General features: G+C 31.5%; 1 protein-coding gene across 2 annotated transcripts in view; it reads left to right on the forward strand.

Annotated features, from left to right (window-relative positions):
• Cad74A (cadherin 74A) overlaps positions 1 to 23,041 on the forward strand; it is a 98,243-nt gene that overhangs the window by 40,708 nt on the left and 34,494 nt on the right. For both annotated transcript variants that reach the window (XM_076512038.1, XM_076512039.1), the window contains 7 exons: positions 51 to 229; positions 2,408 to 2,537; positions 9,451 to 9,596; positions 10,805 to 10,952; positions 13,964 to 14,194; positions 18,963 to 19,132; positions 21,744 to 21,896. In XM_076512038.1, the coding sequence (XP_076368153.1) occupies positions 51 to 229; positions 2,408 to 2,537; positions 9,451 to 9,596; positions 10,805 to 10,952; positions 13,964 to 14,194; positions 18,963 to 19,132; positions 21,744 to 21,896 (1,157 nt within the window). The remainder of the gene's footprint in view (positions 1 to 50; positions 230 to 2,407; positions 2,538 to 9,450; positions 9,597 to 10,804; positions 10,953 to 13,963; positions 14,195 to 18,962; positions 19,133 to 21,743; positions 21,897 to 23,041) is intronic.

Here is a 23,041-nt window from a genome sequence, read left to right on the forward strand (position 1 = left end):
AGGCTATTACTGGTGTTATTTGTTTATGAATACTTAATGATTTTCCACAGGGACTTCTGTATTTCATGTAAAAGCAACTGATCCAGATGGTCCAGATGCAGATATTACTTATTTTCTTGAGGCTGGAGCAAAAGATAACTTTGTTCTGGATAAAGAAACTGGAGTGATAAGTGTTGCCAAAGGATCCGACTTGGATCGAGATGTCTATGGAAACAGTTATCAAATTATTGTATGAATTATTTATTCTTTCCATATAGCATTCATGATGTAAAACATAGAGCAAAAGAGTGTGATATTTGTCCTTAAGTAATAAGTGCATACTTCTTGTTTCTTGTATTATGCATTTAATTTGTTTTCCCTTGCATGTTTTAAAACTTAATAATTATTTCAATTTAAACAACATTGTTACATGTTATTTTCCATCTTTTGGTATATCATATTCTTAGGTCTTGATTGTAATAAGCTTTCTTATCTTGTAAGAAAAAAAAAAAAAGCATTAAATTGGTGCATTAATGCCATATAGCTATGGAAAGTTATTGTAGCATTGTGTGGATCAGTTAAACTCATATAAATTTGCCAACTTATTTTGATTTAAAAAATATAGGTTTTCAATTTTGGAAAAAAATTAAACCCAACCATTGTCATTTATATATTTATCAAGCTTTCTTTTCAAATCAGTAAAGTTTAGTGTCTCCACAACATCTAATGGAATTGCCTATAACTATAACCTCTTTTAAGTTCATAGTCCATATCCTGCTTTTCTCTCCCTCCAGTATTTCCTTGTCTACATAAGCGAAAGACTGAAATCTGTTGCACAGCAGTATACGGTCTTTACAACTAAGTTCACTACATTTAACCCTAATACTACTTTTTCTAATTTCCTGAATGCCATTGTTAATTTTAGCAGATGCCTCCCTTGTGTTTTCACAGATAAATCCCATTTGTTGCATTTGACAGATAAATCCCAGACTATTCTTAACCATTGTATTATTTGTAAAATTAAATGCTCAGTACTATGATTAAATACCAGTAGCCTGTTGTTTTCCTATGTCTGACAAATTAGTGGTTTCTAGATTGTATTTGTTAAATAAAACAATGTATTTAATTTGTTTTACTTCTAGTTGGATTATTACTGAGCCTAAAGATCCACAAAACATAATAAGCCTAATGTTTTACTACTAAAATATAAATTAAAAGCTTATATCTACTAATTTAGTCCCCAATTGTAATAAATCTAGTTATTTTTGTTATGCAATTTTAATACCTAGAGATAAGATTAAAAAAACAGATATTCAAAAACCTACAATATGATGAGAAATAGCTTTCTAATGTTGAATTATAACTAAACCTAAAGAACCATTAAAATTGATATTCATTAATAAGATTTTTTTCTTAAGAAAGAAAGGGTAGTTTAGTAAAATTCTAAAAATTCTATCATTCATGGAATTTTTTCTTTTATTTATTCATTTGAATACAGAGTTTCTAAACCACTGGTTTTAGTTTTAGAAGATGAAATGTTCGTTATTTAATCTTTTTGAGCAAGGTGAACAAATATCATCGTTAGTATTTCACATGCATTATGACAGCACTGCTCATCTCCTGTATCTGCTTTTCATTAGTTCTGAATAACCTTTTCATGCTGACTTCTTCTCATTGCTAATATAATTGCCATAAGTTTCTAATATTTTTTAAAATATATAAGTGTATGTGTGTATATATATATATATATAACAATGCATCTCTGTTATATTGTTTGTGCTTTCTGTAACATCTTATAAAAGTCCAAACCTAACAAAATATTTAAAAATATTTCTCATTTTGTCTGAGCTATATCTTCTACATTGAATGTAAGATAATTTTCAGATGCACTTTCTTTTTTTATACAAGAAACAAAAATTCAGCCTTTTCTATGCTGTAACTATAGTTTCTGTGACTTTGAAGCTTTTTCCAAAAATTGGACTCTTTACTGTGTTCTTGTGTTGTAGTTTCTTCAGGCTCTTATTTCTGTTTGTGACATATTAATGACTGTCAGAAATATCAAAATAGCTTGAATATATTGAGATGCAATATTCAAACATAAACTTTCCCTTTGGAGACAATATTGTTTCTTTGCAACTTTTTTGTTGCTTTTTTTTTTTTTAGAAGCCTTACAAAAAAGTGATCATTTTCCTTTCATATTTATTCTTCTTCCTGCTGGCTGTTTAATCAGTAAAATCACTGAACAACCTACTAAAAGCCTGGGTAGTGAAAAAGTTAATTTTTCTATTAGACATATTATTTGTTTGTCATTATGTTTTAGTATTTATATAGGTTCTTAGTAAGGAAATTATCTATGTAGTGAAAGAAGATTTGTAAAATTTCTTTGCCAGGAGATTTTTTGACTGTAAAGAACACTTTATTTCAACAGATTCTTGCTGTTGACACAGGGCATCCCATTCCCCAGACAGCTACATCAACAGTTTCCATTACAGTGGAAGATGTCAATAATAAACCTCCTAAATTTATCCAAGATAGCTATGTTCAGTATATTCCAGAAAGTCAGTATCACTCTCAAGTGTAAATGAATTTCTTCGTGTAAAATATTGTACTACTGCACAGCAATACATGTATTTCATACTAAATAGTATATTCTATCAGAAGTATTATTTCATTAATAATATACACCTCTAGAAATTAAAACTGTTTGTAACTTTAATTCCAAAACATACTTAGCTTTGTTGCCACATGTTGGTATTACTCAACTGTTAAGTTTTTTTTTGTTTGTTTTTTTTGCCCACCTAAGCATTAGTCTAATCTTTTTCTCACTTGCTTCAATCTTTTATACCCCTCTCAGTCACCTACTCTCCTGAGCACCCCAGCAGCACAGCAATATTTCTGTGGACTCATACTGCTAAAAACTTGGTTTTTTTAACTGTGGTGGGCAGAGCACAGATAGCCCTTTGTGTAGCTTTGTGCTTGATTACAAACAAATAAACTTCCTTTTCTGATACTAATATTAAGCACTTCATTCATATAATTTTATCATTTTCTTAATAATTAGTCATTAATGGGTTGCCCAGTATTATGATCATTTGGAGATACTCGAATGTTACCCTTTTTCCTAGTTGATTTCATAATAGTATGACAACAACAAATATAAAAAAGTATATATTTTTTCATTCTTCTGACTGGTAAGCTGATTATGATATGAATCCTCAATTATTATTTCTTGCATAGAAGCAAGTTGGGTCTCACTCTGATATCTTGCCTCGCACAACAATTGGGAGGGTTCATTTTCAGTTGAGACTGTTAGTAATTTTATTCATAGAGAAATAGAGACATGTAGCTAGTAGATCTGTGGTGGTCTTTCTTGGGGGATCTGAGTGGGACTGCATTTGAGAATGGTCCTCAACATTTAACCTGTGCCTTCGTTTTGTCTGTTTGATTTTAAGCTCCCTTGTTGGTCAGTGGCAAGTTTATGGACTCACAGTGCCAGGATTCGAATCCCTAGGATGGATATAGCAGATGGCTCATAGTTGTTTTACTTTAACAAAACAACCAACTTTACCACAGTCTTTAAGTGACCTATGAGGAATGACAAATGAGCCCACTTTGGGAGAAACTGCCTTTGATTTGTGTTTCTGCTGTTAGTTCTTTGAATGTGTAATATTTTGGGCTTTTTACCAGTTGGTTTTGAGCCCACAACTTAATTAATAGCCGAAAGGCCTGGGAGTGATTTTTTTTTTCTTTCCATACGTGAAAAAATTGTCTCTTGCTAGAAGGTTTATTTTTAGCTATGTGAAGGGACAATTAGGCCTCATTGGATACATTGTCAGAACTTTGATTTTGTCTACTGCCATTAGGTAGTGGCATTTTTCAAACTCTTGAGTAATGTTTGCTCCTTGAATTTTGAGTTTCTAAGTTGGAGTTTGTATTTCACCTCTATAGGTCTGTGGCTCCTGATGGGACAGAGTAAGTCTACAAACGTAGCCATTCAACTTCAAACATTTTGTTTCCTTTCACTTCACTTTGTTAGAAGACTTTCAGGATCACCAGTGTTAATGAGGAAAAGCTGAATCTATTGTTGACATGCATGTTGATTCAATTATTGGCTTCTGCATTCCTTTTGGTTGTTGTTGGAGTCTCATATTTTATTGGCTCATCCTACCAGGTGTCATATTTCTATCCCTATTTGGGAATACTGGTCTCTGACATCAACATCTTGGCAGATTGGTAGTCAGAATAGATTCTGTCTACATCCTAGGTTTCCACTGCTTAGTTGAATTGCCAGCAGTGCTAGTGATTATTTTATACTTCAGAGAACTGTGGGGGCTTGGTTCCAAGAATTACTGGAAGTTTTGTGATTTTAAACCATCAGTCCAAAAGTTCTGCAGGTTCTTGGGTCACAAATGGTCATTCAGTTCACATCTTTTTTTTACTATTATTCACTCTACCTGTAAGGTTTCTATCTCCTGCAGTTCATCAGAATTTGGAACTTTGTTCTAGGGTTTTCAGAGTCTGGTTAGTCTGTGGCTAGTGAGAAAATTAGGCTAGTTCTTCAGAGTTCTATTCCTGTCAGTTGCTGGACCTATGAAGACAGAAGACTGGTGTCTAGTCATTTATCTTCCTCATCTATATGAATACCTAGATTATGCAAGTTTCAGAAGTTAATCATTCCTCAATCTGTGTTGATTTATTTACTGGTATTGTAGATGTCTAATTTTGTTGTAGTTGACTCCTATCTGTACTTTGCCTTGATGGTGGAGTCCCACCATTGTTAACATTTGTGGTGCATAAGGAGTGGGTACTACAGTTCTGGGTTTTTCTTTTATTCTTGCATAGGCTTAGTAGGGTTTCTGCTATTGTGTGAGTTCTCTTGCACCCTTCAATCTATCATGTTGTGCACACACCATTTCTTGGAGAACTGGTTACTGCCCGCAACATCTATTCAATTGTTAAACCATCATCTGTTGCATCTATTTCAGTACAACCCAGGCAGACTTCTATTTTGTGACTGTGCCATCTATCCTTGCTCCGATTCAGTATGTCACTAGTTTAGGTATTTTTTGTTTCATCTCATTTCTCAGTTGAGCTCAGCTATCTCCCATCCTTTTCAATGCTATAGAATGGGATGCCACATTCAATTACCTCTCCTTCTCCCACTGCACTGATGGTTCTTTCTTTTCTGGGAATGTGGGCATCACTCAAATCCTTTGTCTTTGGAATAAGAACACAGGCAATCCTGTAATTGGTCATCAAGCAGCCTGGGGTCATTCACATCTTCTTCCTTGTTTCTTTAATTGGGATCTTTTTTTCAATCTTGAGAGGAGATATTTTGTTTAGGATGCTGCTAAAATTGGGTTCCTCTACAACCAACTTGTTCAGAGTTCTATTCTCTTCACAAATACTTTCCTTCAGGGATGGGATACGTAATCCAATAATCAGGAATTCCAAACTGTGTGTGGATTGTCAAGATCACCTACACAATATTTTCTTCTTTTCTGCTCTTCAAAAGGTAGAGTTTAATGGACTGGGATTCTTAATGTGTAAATTGTGAGACTTCACTTTGACTGTTCTATGGTGGTGTTTTCTGTTTCTCATTGTAGAAGCAGGTCATTTTAGAACTCTTGGTGGGTTGGCATCTCTTTGGATTACCAAACTACTAGCAGTTTGGTCTCCAGTACTTCATCATTGGCCCTTGGCAATTGGTGCTTTTTATATGGACAGGATGGGATTACCACTCTCATGGCCCCTCCACCTCATATGTTACTTAAGGTACAAAATATATGTTCTACCCCATTGTCATTTCCTGTTGATCACAACAAATTGGTGACTATGCTCTGGTTTCTGCTTTTGGTGTGTTCAACTCTTTTACTTCTTTTTAGTGTCTCTCTGTGAAGACCACCATGATTTATATGATGCACCTAGCTATACAGAAACTCAAACTTCTGGAATGGTGGTTGTTATGTTACGCTTGGCATTGGGGTTTAATTCCTAAGGTTGACTTGGCTCAGTTTCTGCTTAGTCCAAAAGTCAGCAGTGTTGTATTGTGAGAAGGTTGATTCCATTTTAAATCAGTGGTATCAATCATAACTTATGTTTTGACTTGGCTCTTTGATAGAGGTTTCTGCATCTTCCACAATTGTCATTGTTTATGTCGGTCTTATTGACTACTATTTGGTTATCACAACTACGTACTTTTGAGTCTCCAGTATTCTTCAGATTTTTTGCATTGTTTTGGGTAATTAGTCTCAGTTACAAAACAGGTAGATTCAGGTTATGTGTTCTTTTTCTACATCTGTTTGTGACCTGACTCTTATATGTCATGTATTCCCTTTACTTATGGACATCTCCTGTCAGAGTGATTTGTGAAGTTTGTCCACTGACCACTTTTTCATTTGATTGGGCATTGAAAGAGTCAGCAGATGAATTAGAGAAAAGAATTGAATCTGTTTCTAGTCTGACAGATTGTTGGGTAAAAGGAACTGGTCTGAAGACTCTTTCAATGTCCAATCAAATTTCAATCTTGTTCATGGTAAATGAGGGTTTTGAAGATATTGTTGCCTGCACTTATACCTTTTAGAGTTGCTGGATAACACTGGTTGAATTGCCTACTATAGGTCATATGCAGACTGATATACGAACCTCTTCCAATACCTTTGTCTTGTATTACACTATGTAACATAAATTCTGTTTCTGGATAGTATGTGTTATTTCTTAATTGCTTGTAAAAGTAAAAGTACAGAAAATGGCCATTATTCCCTTCAAACATTGCTTTTGTGACCTGGATAATGAAATTTAGAAATTAACCCATTTTCTATGTAAGAAAGGGCAAACTTGCCCATTTTAATTTACATGAGGTTTGAATAAAACAACATATGAATCAAGATTTACATTCACTTATACTAGAGTTGTACAAAAATGTTTAGAAGTGAGTAGTTTTTCAAGATTTGCAACTGTAATGTAAATCACTTTCACATATCAGCTTCCAAATATCGTCTCCCATCATGTTTTCATTACACGATCCCAGATCACAAAAGCAAAGTTTGAAGAGAAAAATAGGTCTTCCACTTGCTTTCTGTGTAAGCAATTGGGAAATAACATTTTCTGCCCAGGAATAAGTAAAAATTTTGTTATATTGTGTTATTTGTCTTATATGGTAGCCTCTTCATCTGAGGAATTTTGCCTGCTCCCTGTTGCTATCTTAATTATTTCTGCTAGGTTTTCCAGAAAGGTGGGTACGTTTATTTCTACCTGTCTCAGTTTCTTTCCTTGTTATCGCAGGATCCCACTCTGTAGCAAATGCTACATAGACAGGTGGGTTTTTCAAATCAGTTCTGTAATAGCAATCACTATTTCACTGTAATTACTACCAATTGCAAGAGGCTATGTAGAAATGAGGTGTTTCATAAGACCACCTTACAGTTGACTGGGTGATATTAGTGTACTATGGTAGACCACCATTTATGGACTATCGTCAGTAAAGTATAAGGAGACTCTGTCCCTGCTGATCAGCAGATTAAATAAATGTGGGTCAGTTTGCTGTTACAAATTTTAAGAAACTAGAATTACATATTGCACTGTTTCTCAGGACTCTTCGATGTACATAATCCCCCACCCGAGATTTTACTAATGGAGTTAAAAGAGTTCTTACAACACCCTGTTTCCACTCACTAGAATGGTGGACAAAGGCATTTCATCTTGAGTGCTAGTGAATTCCTCCACTCTTGCCAAGAGAAGAAGGCAAAGTTGGTGACTCTCCTACCCAGGTCCCTGGACATTTTTTAACAGATGTCAATAGGAGCAGCACCAGCCTATGTGAGAGCCTACTCATAATTTGTGGCAGTCCAATTGAGATGTGTCTGGCCCTTCCTTTTGATGAATATCACTTCAGTATATTATTCCTGAATGGAGGTCTACTATCTCCTTGTAATTCTGAACATGGTCTGGCCCCATCTTGTGTCCTTGGTTGAACACAGTTATTCTACATCTTCCCCATAATTCTATGGCTAACTGCAAGGCTTCATGTTAGGGAATGAGGGTGGATGTTCATAATTCCAGAAGAAATGAGTTCTGTTCCTTCAGTTGAGTAAAGCATACATGATCCTGTCATTCAAAGCTTTTATGGCTTCTTCAGTTGGAGGGGAAGGTTTGTCTATTATGGCTACTGGTTGGGATGTGTGTGTGTGTGTGTGTGTGTGTGTGTGTGTACACACGCATGCACACACACACATGCACACACAAATTACCCCTGGTCACTAACATGGGATATAGGTACCTTAATATTAACCCCAAGTTGGTTGGTCCTTGTCTATAGTGACAATCTCTTACGTACAATTCCATTCTTGATACAGGAACTACGTTAGGAGTGCAGAACATGTTATGGATGTAGTTCAGGTACCACTCTTATCATGGTACACCCATGATCTGTGCAGATGGTTTCTGTATGGATAATACCCTCATAAGCCCCTCCACTTTCTTTGTGTGAGATTCTAACTATGAGCATCAGTAAAGATTAGTATTGTTTGTAAGTTGACATTTTCCTAAATTAAAAATGTATTTCCAGTAATACTTACTTCTGATATTCTTGCACTTATTCTCTCTGCTGGGATGGCAGTCTCATAAAAGTGATAAAATTATCTAAATGAGGTGCATTTATACAGTACCAGGATAGAGGGCATATTATTATAGGTGGAGAGTATCATGAGACAAATATTGCCAAGAGGCAATTAAGTGGGGAATAAAAGATTGAGAAAAAATTAAACTAATGCTTAGATGGACAAAGAGGAAACTCTGGTGGGTCAAGTAGTACTTGTGTTGGAGGAGGCATACATTATTAGAAATACATTTTCAATTTAGGAAAATATTAACCTAATAAAAGGGGTCTTGTAAAATGTTTACAAAGAGTATAACTTACGAATTTATACCTCAATTGTATTATCTGATGAGAAAACTTCTAATCCAAGAAAGCTTCATGTGTATTTAGTGTTTGAAATTAGTAATTGAAGTTTCTCTTTCATTTTTTAAATCTCAAAGACAAGTGTTTTTTATTTTTTCTTATTGTATGTAGATGCCTTTATATCCTATTTTTGTTTTACTGTTTTAACTAAAATTTGACACACATTTTCAGATAAAAATGAGGTCATCTTTATATATACATATTTTAAAACAACCAGTATATCTGGGAATATGAGATTCTTTTTCTTTAATAATTGGTTATTGTATAGATTTTTAACTGTGACGTCTACCCTTTTTTTCTATACTAATTTCCTAAGCAAATGATTTTGACCTTTTTTGGAAGGAATCTTGGACTAAAAGTAGTTTTGTATCTAAATGAATTATTATAGCAATGGTTCAAAGTTTAGGTGTGCCATACTACAAATGTTTAAAAGAAATTAGTTTTAAATTTAACATACATAGTATTTGTATTTGCACATACAAGTCATTATTTTTTATTTTTTATATATTTAGGTTTACAAGTTGGGGAAAAAGTCATTAAGGTATCAGCTCATGACCCTGACATGAATTCCAAACTTCGTTATTCAATCGTTGAGCCTATTACTGCTCGTGATAAAACTGGAGCAATTGTTACATCCTCTCTATCAGATCATTACAAGGTAAAAGATTTTTAAAAAATGTTGAGTACTGTTCTTGTCTGTTGGCCAATGGTGGGACTTTAATATAAAATGAAAATCCTGTCTGAGAAAAATTGCTGAAGAGAAACCTGTTATTTTAAGAAAAGAGCTATTAAATAGTGTAATGTCTAGTAGCATTTAAGTTTAGTTATTTAAGGATAAGTATCTGTACAAAATCCTTTATGTAGGTAATTATTTGTTTTTATGAAGCTCACACTCTTGGTATGCCAGGTTTTAATCTTATGAAACTTTATACCTCTTTAATTTGAACTAGCCTAATATATTAGTAAATGAAAAAATATACTTAACAGTTTAAATGCAATTTTTCCCTCTTTGTTCAACCATCAGCATTCTGATTGGACTTTATTTCTTGTGCAGCTACATTAATTATCTTCACTAGCTAAACTCTATAATAACATAGTCAATTAAGATACATTTGTAAGTTGTATGGTGCATTAATCTAAACCGAAAAACTAACATTTTCTTTTTGTATTTTTAAATATTAAAAAAGAACCTGCCAGTGAATTCTTACTGTGCAGAACTTTTCTTTTTTTGTATTTAAAAAGCATGTTTATTGTTACAATGTTGATTAAGAGTATTATTTTGTGTATATTTTGAGTTTGAACAGTTCCTTTGCTGTGAAATTGTTTTCATCAGTTATGCATGGAAGTTGTATTTAATTTATAAGTATAGGTTTATTTATCTGAAGAATAATTAAGAAAATAAAATGCTACAGAAACATCCTCCAAACACAAGAGTGGATGGTTTTGTTTATTCTTATGAATACGATAAATTTATTTAAAAAATTGTGCTAAATTTAAGTTCCACACATATTAATATATTGGGTATTTTATGAGAAAGTGGGGTTTAGCATAGTAATCACTTTCTATATTATTCACTTGTAGATCTTTGTGTGTAGTCATCAATACAACATAGATAAAACTTTAGTTGGTAAACTTGCATGTAATGATTTATTTTCATAATCTAAATTTGAATGCTTGTAATGATTTATTAAAATTATTTAAATTTGAAAACTTGTAATGGCTCATTTTATGTATCTAAAATCTAATGTTAATTGTTTTAAAGTATAATAAAAACAACTTCAATTATGTAATTAAGGAAGAAATAAAACTAACTCATTTAATGCCCATTGTAATGTAGCATATCATTTTTGTTGATTAAACGTTTAGACAGCCTTCAGAATAAATGGCACCACTGGTGAGATAATGGTTAATATGCCTCTGGACTATAATTTGGTATCTGTCATCATTCTCACAATTCAAGCAGTAGACCTGAATGCTGTTAATGCTGCTTCTGGAAAACTACAATCATCAACTGGTTTGAAATATTCTATAATATTTATTTCATTTGACAAACTTTTTTAAGTTCTAAAGTCTTATTCAAGACTTTTGAGTTTTTGCTTTAGTATTGATGTGTCATTAAAGTGAATTGTAAAGTTTAAGATTCATATTTTCAGTTATAGGTCACACATATGATATTTGATACCTTTGTACAGATCAGTTCATTTTTTATGTAATACACTTGCTACTAAATAAATGATTACATGAACGAAATTGTTTCGACAACTGTTATATTATTCTACATAATTTTGTGGTTTGATAATATAGATCTTGTGGATAGATGTTTTAATGCAAGTTGAGCAATGGTTAATTTTTTTAATCTCTTTCTATCTAAAATCTGGAACCTGTTTTGTATTGTTTTACTGTAAAGGCAAAAATGCTGTAATTTGTTTTAAAGCTGCTTAATTTGCATTGTTATTTGATATTTGGCTGAAGCAATTAACTAGATTATTCCACTCTCACCCTGTTCCAAATATTATTCAGTAAAGTTTGTACTGTTATCTTCCAAGAATTAAAATCTTGCTCTCTTTCAGCATTTAACATGGACCTGGGATATTTTTGTTTCTAGGAATTGAACACTGCATTTAGGCATGCATGTGATTATTTTACCATGTACTATTTCAATTCATTCAATTCCACTCTTAAATTTCACATTTTTTAAAAATGTGTTGCATATTAATATTTTCTTTCATATTAAGTTGTGATAATTTGTTTGATACTGTTTCTGGATGAATTACATAAATTGCTACTTTAAATTCCTGTTTTTGGATTTTAAACTAATTGATATGTTAAAGACAGTATTGTGTGTTTGAATCACAGGATTGCATTTTCCATAGATTTACATTTGGTCAACAGATGTGACCAATTAAAATTCAGTGTGATTTATGATATAACCTTTGTTAACTTTATCACCAAGTCATAATAGTGGATTTGTTTCTTATACATTCTTTAATATATGGGTATTTAATTGTTTTTCTCCTGTGTTATGTTGTTAGTATTCAAACTATGCAATTTATTTATTTTGCAAAACATAATTATTTTCTATAGTAGTTTCTGTTTGCTAATTTTCAAGTATTAATTTTGGCCTTTAGAATGTGGAAGTTTTATCATTTGTTGGTTTGTAATAAAGAGCCCTTTATTTAGCACAGTTTTCTTTCTTAAAATACTGTCCCACTTGTTTTTAGTGTAAAAAAAAATCCAGAAACTTGGCTTTTATTAATATAAACATTTCATTTTAAAGAATGATTAGTGGAATTGTAACTTATATTCTTCTTTTATTCTTTTTTATGTGAATTATTATTCTGGATTTTTTCTTTTGGTTAATATCATATGTAAGTGGTATTTTTTATTAGTCTTGTACATGTTTTATTAAGATTTATAACAGTTTAGTACTAAATGCTTTTATTTTTTGGCATACTTTTTTATTTACAGTTCATGATGGTTACATTTTGTGTATTATAACAGTATGTTTTTGTATTTGTTTTATAATGCTGCTTGTTATATCTTGTGATATTTGAAGCCTTATTTTTATTTCTTTTGTTGTTTTAATGGCTTAAATTTTGTCAGATTTTGTCAAGTGCTTATCTTAAAAGGCACCTTCTCATGTTGATGTCTACCTGTTGTTGTCCTCACTGTGTACATTAAAATATCTTTCACATGTAATTTCCTTTATATTTTCTATATACTTTTTGGTCTTGCTGTTGTTTCTGAAACATACTAAAAACTAAGTTTCATATTTTATGTTCTTTTGATTATTCTTTAAGTTTTAGTAGAGCAGATATATTTTCATTTCTTACTATAGGATGCTCTTTAACTATCTTTCATCTTCACAATTAGCCTATCTTAATTTTATTTTGTTTCTACATAATGAAAATATTTACAATAGTATAAACTTGTTTATAGGAATATTTTTTTACATTTTTAAAAACTTTGCTTGTGCTTAAATTAATTTGACTATTATGGTTTGATTTGTTACTTTTTTCTCTTTCTGTCTGTGTTCTAAGACCTGTCATTGTATATGGTGTTATTTTCATAGATTCTTTCCACTTTCTATGGTTTTATACCTCTGGAACTGTACAGAGGACTACGTTAAGCAAGTTGTTTGTCAGGGATACCACTCTGAACCTTCAAAATTTGTCTTTAGTAACAATTTACAAATAAACAATAAAAAAGTAAACAAGTCTTTATTTTGCATTAACAATGAAATAAATAAAATAAGGTCTGTATCAATCTTTCTCTAATCCTTCTGTTTGATGTTTCTAACACTTAAATATAAGTTTGAATATTCAAAATCTTTTGAGCATAGACTCCTAACTCTCTGGAAATCTTGAGGATTTGAGAGTTAAATGTTTTCATGTAAATTATATTGTCTTGCTATGTAATCTGATTTTTTTTCTCTCCCCCATATTTAGGCCAGATAGATTTTTTTTAAGTAAATTTCTAGAACATTATAGTTCTTTGGTTATTTCTGAGTTCAAGATTTAATAGGTTCCAGTAGCAGCATTTAGGTTCAAGTGCTTTGTCACTTATGGCATTACCTTCTAGCTACTGGTGATTTGAGGTTTTCTTCATTTGTACCCACACTGAAATGTGTTCAAGTGTACTAATATTAACTTCTGACTTGAAGTTTGTATAAAAATATAATATTAATATGATTCTGAGGTAAATGTGTGATCAGGCTCGGCATGACCAGGTGGGTTAAGAAGTTCGACTCGTAATCTGAGGGTTGAGGGTTCAATTCCCCGTTGCACCAAACATGCTTGCCCTTTCAGTCATGGGAGCATTATAATGTGATGGTCAATCCCACTATTCGTTGATAAAATAGTAGCCCAAGAGTTGGTGGTGGGTGGTGATGACAAGCTGCTTTCTCTCTAGTCTTACACTGCTAATACAGATAGCCCTTGTGTAGCTTTTCGCAAAATTCAAAAAACAAACAAACAAATGTGTAACCTGTAAATGTAATACTTTTTTAATTTTTCTGAATTTTAGTTGAAGTCACAATTTACATCCAAGCCCACAGTTATGTAAATCCAGTTTTTGCTCCTCCGTGGGCTCCATCAAATCCAAAGATAGTGGTTTCTGTTCCAGAAGAAGCTGCAGTTGGTTCGACTTTATTGACTCTCACAGCAAGAGATCCATTGACACACAAAAGTGTTTCCCATTTTCAAAAAGTTAGTGAATCTGATGTGCATAACTATGTGTCAGTCAGTCCCTTCTCAGGTATTTTCTTTTATTTATATGTTGCTAAAATACATATTATAAATACTGAATTAAAAAAACAAACCCTAACTTTCTTAACATTTAGTTTTTAGAAAGGTTTTGAAAATATCTTGACAATGAATTTTAATTTAGTTAAAAACGAATAATAGTAATTATGTTGATTGCTAAATTTCAAATATATAGTACTTGTTGAATTATATGTAATTAATTACATGTGCATGAAACCACCTTTAATATTTTATATATATCAAGGATAATTGCATTAAAGGTTTCTTAATGGCTTAATTTGAATGTTAAAATTATTTTAAAGTTTTTCTTTGTTATTATTCTCAAATTATATTTAATACTGTTTGTTAATCTAAAGCACAACTGAACATTTGAAAAAATCGTGGAAGTACTTTTAAGCATACTTTTTCCTTCATATATAATTTTTTAATGTCTTAAAATGTTATCAATACTTTGTTTTGTGTTACAGATAATAACATTAAAACAAATATTTTTGAAAAATATATACACTGCTGGCCAAAATCTTAAGGCCAATACACATAAAGAAAAACAATGCATTTTGTGTTGTTAGACTCAACCACTTATTTGAGTAGAGCTTCAAAAGATGAAAATAAGAACAGGGAAAATAAAAATATAAAACTTTTTTAGCATTTAATAGGGAAAATGTAAACACTATGAAATTAGCCTATATACTAGCTAATCAAAAGTTTAAGACCATACCAAAAAGAAGTCCTAAACAGGGTAGGAAACGCCCAACAATAGGTCTCAGTAGTGAGTTGCATGGCCGTCATTGCGAATAACTTCAAAAATTTGCTTTGGCATGGTTGATATAAGCATTTGCAGAAGGCTGGCTGGAATGTTATTCCAAGTGATGAAGATGGCTTTACGAAGATCATGAACTGTTTGGAATTGATGTCCATTTCTATGGACTTCCCTTGCCATCCACCCCCAAACATTTTTAATGGGGTTCAGTTCGGGCGAACAAGCTGGATGGTCCAAAAGAATCACGTTATTTGCCATAAAAAAGGGATTGCAGCACTATCCTGCTGAAAGACCAGTCATTTCCACATAAGTGAGGTCCTTCAGTCAATAAGGATGCTCTCTCCAACATGCCAATGCAGCCAGCTGCTGTTTGATGCCCCTATATAATCTGAAGCTCCATTGTTCCATGGAAGGAGAAAGCACCCTAGATCATGATGTAACCTTCTCCACTGTATCATGTAGAAAATGTCTCCTGTGGGATACCCTTATTGTTCCAGTAACGTTGGAATCCATCTAGACCATTCAGGTTAAATTTTTTCTCATCAGAGAACAAAACCTACATCCATTTTTCTATGTCCCATATTTGGTGCTTCTCAGCAAAGTTTAACTGAACTGTTTTGTGGTGTGACCTCTGAAGACATTTATGGTTTTTAAAGCCTTTCTCTCATAGATGCTGTCTTATTGTTCTTGAGCTGCATTCTATGTCCGTAAGGGCCTTAATCTGGTTTGAAGATTGGTTGGTGTCTTGTCGGACAACCTCTCGAATTTTCCTGCTGAATGCCAATGAAATTTTCTTGGGCAAACCACTTGAAATTCTCATTCCATATCTCTCAGGGTCTTTTAAGAAATTTGCAACAGCAGCTTTACTACGCCCAATCTCACCAGTGATTGCACGTTGAGTGAGACCTTGCTTTTGTAGCTTGACAATTCTGCCACGTTCAAACTCTGTCAACGTTTTAGCCTTTGCCATGTTTCTACCCAATGTAACACAGGAGATGTCAGTTGGAGATGTTGACCATGCTAATGCTTGAACACAAGTGACTAAGTTTTGTCAAGTGTTTGCCGATTAACGCTTCGTTTCAGTATGGTCTTAAACTTTTGACCAGCTAGTATTTAGGCTAATTTCATAGTGTTCACATTTTCCCTATTAAATGCTAAAAAAGTATTTTATTTTTATATTCCCTTTTCTCATTTTCATCTTTCAAAGCTCTACTCAAATAAGTGGTTGAGTCTAACAATGCAAAATGCATATTTTTTCTTTATGTTCATTGGTCTTAAGCTTTTATCCAGTAGTGTATGTAAAAACGGCTGGTATGGGTTGAGAAAATTTTTTTTGTAGAGGAGTGAACAATGTTTTGACTTTCTTCAGTCATCATCAGGTTCACAAAGAAAGAAAGAGGTAACTGACTGATAGCTGACCACATGTGTGAAGGGGAATGTGTAATTGAGTGTAGGAATTTAGAGGGCGTTCTTAGATGTTTGATTATATTCATTAATGTAGGTATAAAGGTGTTCCTTTGTATTGGTTTATTTTGGGCTTGAGTTGTTGTATAAGTAAGATTTCTTTGATTTTGCATTTTGTTTGTTTGCTATTGGTCAATTACCTCTTTCTTTGTGAAAACCTGACGATGACCGAAGAAGGTCGAAATGTTGTTCGCTCTTCTACATAAAATATTTTCTCAACCCATACCAACTGATTTTACATTTATATTTTTCTCTACAAATAGGTTTTCTCGTCATCACAGATAAGTATTTTTGAACTTTTTCCGGTGGTATTTTTTTAATTAAATATTTAATTATTTCTTTTTCTCTCTTTCTCTCTTTAACCCTTTACCTTTGGTTTCAGATTTATGACACTATTTTAATGTGCCACTGAATACTAATTTCACATCCTTAATTAAACTGAAAACTGTCTTTTTCTTTTTTCTTCATTTTCCTCACATCAAATAGTTTTCCCCAGCTCTTAAGAATAATACCAAGTAGCTTTCAGATGGAGAAGGACAAAGAACTAATTAAGATAGATTAAGAACACTTCCACTTAAATATGTGTTTTATACCAATGGAAGCATACAAAATATACATGTAGCATTCCATCGTTTGGCTGATTTACAAAAGAAAATTCAATTGTTCTAACAAGTTCAGAAACCTTGTTTGTCTGTAATATCCTTTTAGTGTGTGTGTGTGTGGAATCTACCATTATTTATGTATGAAGATTACTGTTTGTCATTTTTTACTTTTAACATCTAAATATTAATATAAGGGCTAATTTAGATTTGTAATAATAAAATAATAAGTTTTTAGTGACTTCAAAGTACAAAAAATAAGTCAAAATCAGTTGCAAGGATATGCTTATCATACCACACACATGATTAAATTAGTTATGAGAAATGAATGCTTCAACAATTAGACTAAATATTTGAAGCATCCATGTCAGCAACACTCGTTGATTAATTCATTGAAACATTGTTTCTCATGTCATGTAGAAAACAGTAAGATGGCCTTCACTCTTTCATTCTGTTTTTCCCCTCTAACAGGTAACAGTACAGTTTTACTTTTAAACAGGGTACACTGATATAAGTATTGTTTTTTGTTTGTTTGTTTCTTCCTTTATTTGGATTACTTTCTTCTCATTTGGGTCTCTTGAAGGAGATTATATTTTTATGTGCTTGAACATTATTTGAAAATATTAGCCTTCTTATATTACTAAAATGAGACTGGACTAGTATATGTTGTGATCAGAGTGTAACATTCTTCTATTTATGGAGTTCAGAGGCTTTTGTATGTGAGAATTGATCATTTTATAAAAAAAAAAATTGAAACATTTCCTCCTATCTGTGTTACTCCAAAATTAATCTCTCAATTGAGTCAAATTTTTTATTTCAAGTTATTGTACATTAAGCACTATCTTACTATTGTAATGGTTATAACTGTATAGATACAAGGGTATTATTTAATATTTCTGTGTGCATTTTTAATATCAGATAGTTCTTCCATGATTCAAATGAATTTCTTGCTTAATTTGTTGAAAGAAACTTGATGCCAAAAAGTGGACTACAAGTTTTACTTTTGTTTCTTGTAATGAATATTAGTAGTTTATTTATTTTACTTATGGACACTGAACTGGAACCCTAATTCAAAGCTTTGAGGTAGGCTTGGATCTCAGCTGAGTGTCAGTACTTGCAAAGAATTCAAAACCAAAATCATGAGCCAAAATTGTGTATATTTTCTGAAAATGATCAATGAAAGAATTGTAAAATAATACTGTTTGCAATGGACTTGCTTTTCTATTTTCTTTTTTAAATTAAGATTCACTGAACTGAGTATTTTACATTTTCCTTGAATATGTATGGTTTGGATAATGGTGAATTTTTTGAACACAAAGAAGTTTGTTTCCTTATGTAGCTTTGCTACATGATTTTTACCATTATAAACCCTAAGACTTGCCAGAAGGTTAGAACAGTTGTTTATTCCAATTTTTTTAAATATTTATTTGACCCTCTTTTTTTTTTGTATTTATGAATTTGATGTTTGTAGATGAAACTTTGTTGTCTGGAGTTTAGAAACTGTAATGAATCCCCATGCAACTGTTTTTTGTTTCTGTTCTTTTCTTATCCACATACAAAGTTTTCTATGAATGTAACAATTTGTTTTCTACAAGATGCTATCTTTTACTTGCTTTAGTAACCTTGAAGATCATTGTCACACACATTTTTGCTTTTATATTTAAACATATGCTGTTGAACTTGAGTCTACAGCAAATGCTCTTTTTTTCCTTGATTGGCATTAATTTGGATATTATAGTAAATTCTGTAACCCTAAGTGTTTTTACGTGGTCTATAAGTAAAAATGCTTCAACTACTGAATGCTGTTTTGTTTTTAAATGTTCAGAAATATTGGTTTTTGTAGTGATGACCCAAGAGTTTTGTTTGCTGATTTTTAATGACATAACAGTTAATATGACATTTTTATTGCTAACAATGTAAATATTTTAATAACTTAGGAGCTGTTACACTTAATCGTCGGCTTGACTTTGAAGAGCTGCCTTTAAGGCATATTCGTTTTGATGCCAAGGCTTTGAGTGGAGAAGGTCACAATGTTCGTTCTAGTGTTGCTACAGTGGTTGTAAACGTCCAGGACATCAATGATAACAGCCCCATCTTCTCTCAAGATGTTAGTTGAAAATTTGTTTCTGTTATATGCCTATGTTATGTTTTTTTTCTGTAATTCAGTTTTTTTGTTTTTGAAACATAGCTGGAATCTGATTGGCTAATTATTTTATTGGGGTGGGAAGGATTTTTTTTACAAACTTATATTAATCAAATGTGTAGAATAAGACTAAATATTTCACTAAAATAAAAATATTTTCTGAAAACTATTTCTCACAGGAAAAAAAACTAAAGTTTATCAATAAAGAATTAGTTTTTTTTTTTTTGGATGGTATGTGTGTTTATCTAATTCATTACTTTAAAATAACCTTAAATGTAATAGCTAAATGCATATTTAACCTTTTTTTGGAAGGAAATTTTCAATGGCAACTCCTTTTTCATATGGCCATTATGAAATGCTGTTGTCCTATATAAAGCATAATATCAGAAATCTTATTTGAAAATGATAACGCTCTCCATTATGTTATTTTGTAAGGATTTCTCTTTGCTTCTCAGCCTTGAATTTTATAGCACATCTCTGTTGACATTAAAAGATATCTTTATGGTGATTTTTTTATTAAACTTATTTTTTGCATTATTCTTACCTCATATTTACTTTTTTCACAGATTTATTTTTAAAAGTGAAACATTTTATTATTACAAAAATAATATATCACTTTTAGAAGACATTACACAGAGGAATATAACTGAAAAAGTGTTGGATGTTGTTGTTGTTGGTTTTTTTTTTTATATTAGAGTTGAGATCTTTAATTTTTACATGAAGAATTATCACACAACAGATACCTACATTTGTGGCAAAAGAGAACCAGATATATCTGAACTGTAATACCTGCTTACATTTTCTTGTTATAAAACTGTTCCATAACATCAGTATTAGAGAACTGAGTTGTATAATGTGCACACTGCACTGTAAGAAAGTTTGGTCATACTATAATAACCTTAGCAGTTTTAGTCTGCTTTCATGTTAGGTCAGTATAAAATTTTTGATATTACAGGAAAGAAATCTAAAAAATACTCTCCTGTGTTCCAAATAACTAAAAGTATTTGCAATATTATTACCACTTTGTTTATTGATTGTCTGCCCATCATATTCGATGATGAAAGCATGATATGCATGGAAGACTCTTCTGATGGCTTATTAATCCAAGTCAGTTATTTTTGACATATACCATTATATCCCAGACAAAGTAATCCAAATGTAACTGAATGCTGTGCAGGGCTTGTACAGGCTCTGAGAAGTCATTAATTTCTGAAAATTTATTTTCCAAGCCTTCAGTTTTGAGATTTTGCAAAGTATAGGATTTTAAGTACATTTTACATCTAAGTATAAATTGCTTAAATAGCACAATGAACCAGTGTGACTTGATGTAGTTCTGACTGCTATTTTCATATGATATGACCTTTGCTGCATAGAAAAGTAATCTGAGAGAGGGAGTTTGTTTTTGTTTTTCTTATAAACAACTATCAAGAAAATAAATTAACTTTTCTGATATATAGGTTCATAAATAATAAAATATTGACAACTCTAACTAAAAATGGAATTTATATTTTATAGTAAATTGAACACACTTTTTATCAGTATTATTTGGAATTTGTATAGCCTGTTAAATATTTCAATGGAGTCAACTGTTAGGAAAAAGAAAACAAAAAAGCCAAAAAAAACTCGGTATAACTGAACACAGTTGAAAGTTTACCAGTGTTCATAGAGTTTCAATTCTCCTAGAACAATTTATTTCAAGATATGTGACTAATACTTGATAATTATAAAAACTACTGAGTATATAAGATTCATCAATTAGGGAATCTTGATGTTTGTCTTAAATCAATGAATGTTTCTCATGTAAGTGAGGCCACTATAAAAGTCATGCCATCTAGAAAACATTAAAAGTGGTGAATCAGTACTTATTAATGAAAAGTCTTTGCTGGTCTGTCAATGTGAAACCAACAAGGCAACAATATACCATGTTTGTATAAAAAATATTATAGTTCAAATGAGAATAATAAAAGGTTTTAAATTTTTTGTAGCCCTCTGAACACATTCAAGTTCATTAAAAATAAATAGTAAATTAACAATGTTGTTGGTTTGTGTATTTCAGCCCTTTCAAAAACAATATGTTATGTTGTACTTGTAGCATTATTTTTGAATAACCTTAACAACAACTAAATGTTAGAAATACAAAAAGTAGAAGGAATTATTGTAAGGAAAAAGAATTAAATAATTAGGTGGTCAACAACAATTTTCAGTGAGGAAACAAAAGCTTTGGAGTGTTATAAAAAAAAAAAAAAAAATCTCCTCCTCCTGTCTGATGTCCAAGCTAGTTCTGAAAGTGAATTTTCTTTCAGCCAAAATTCATAGTTGAAATTTGTGTGAAAATCATTTATTAAACAGCATATACTATAATTGACTATGAGTAAAATGTGGGGCTTTATTAGATAAAAACTATGCTGTAATATGTAGCTTAAAACAGACATGTATGTATATGGACAGTTAATTAATATAAGAATAATATATAGTAACAAAAAAAATTTTTTTTAATATTCATTTTGCTTCCAGTGAGTATTTTAAAGGATTACTTTTTATATGTATTTATGCTCATTGGTTATTAATCTTGTAGTCGTATACAACCAGTGTATCTGAATCAATTCGATATCCTGAAACATTACTTACTGTCCTGGCCTCAGATAAAGACACTGAAAATTCTTACCGGACTATTCGTTACTCCCTCTCTGGTGATGGAAGTAGTGTGTTTACCATTGATCAAGTTTCTGTAAGTTGATTTTATTTAAGAGCTAATGAAATGCTGTTCTTTTCTCATAATTAATATGTGTTATCCCCAAGATGTATGAACACTTTAAAAATACCAGGGTTTGATATCTTTTACCATGATGTGACAAAGAAATTAGCTTTCTTTTGAACTAGGCTAAAGGATGAAACCACTTTTGAATTTTGGTTTTGATAACCACACTGTTTCTTTCTTACAAATGCTGATTCTTGGGCAAAATAAACTTAAAAGAGCGAGTTCTAATATTTGTGAAAGTCTTTTTAAGTTCCTCAAATATTAGATCCTGCATGATATTTCAGAAATTTTCATTGTGCATACTAATCAGTAGATTACATAAATATTTAATCTACATTGATATTAGTTTGTAAATAGAAATATTGGTTCTTAATTCACAGATATAATCATTGATTTTAGTTAATTAAAAATAAATTTGGTAGACAGTCTGTAGATTATAAAATTTTTACATTTTGATTGGTAAAGAGCTAGAAATTGCTTGATTTCAGGTATCCTAAAATATACATGGCTACATAAATATAAAGTTTAAATGTTTTCAGTCAGTTGGTGTTTGTAGTTCTGTGTTTGTCATAACAAAGAGAAGAAAAAGAAATTGCTTTTGATACAGGTTAACATTTAAAAGAACTTGTTGTTTGTAATAAAACAATGTAACTAAATGTGTGTGTGTGTGTGTGTGTGTGTGTGTGATTATCTATGTTATATTGGCAGAGTTTCTTGGAGCTGAAAAAGAATTGTGTATATTTTATTTAATTATGAATATATAAAATATTAGTTTGTACTAGTTTGTAATATTGAAAATATTTTATGTACCCCAAAATAAAAGCTGGACAGTAATTAAAAATTCTAAATTATTCATAAAATGCAAAGCATATTATCATAAAAGTTAGAACAATGTTTGCATACAGTCAGCTGAAAAAGATGACTTAATAACAGGTTATTTGATAGAGGTTCCTTAGTATCAACTTAAAATATGGCAGAGATTAAAAATACAGAAATGACTTGCAATATAAAAGTTTCTGTTAAAACAGAGAAAGGTACTGTTTTTATGTTGTCTCTTCTTTTTTCTTCTTCCAAATGCTTTGCAATTGACTGTTATTATGTCATTTCTTAGCAGA

Source organism: Tachypleus tridentatus, chromosome 7, assembly GCF_004210375.1.
Source record: "Tachypleus tridentatus isolate NWPU-2018 chromosome 7, ASM421037v1, whole genome shotgun sequence".
In the NCBI taxonomy this organism is placed as follows: domain Eukaryota; kingdom Metazoa; phylum Arthropoda; class Merostomata; order Xiphosura; family Limulidae; genus Tachypleus; species Tachypleus tridentatus.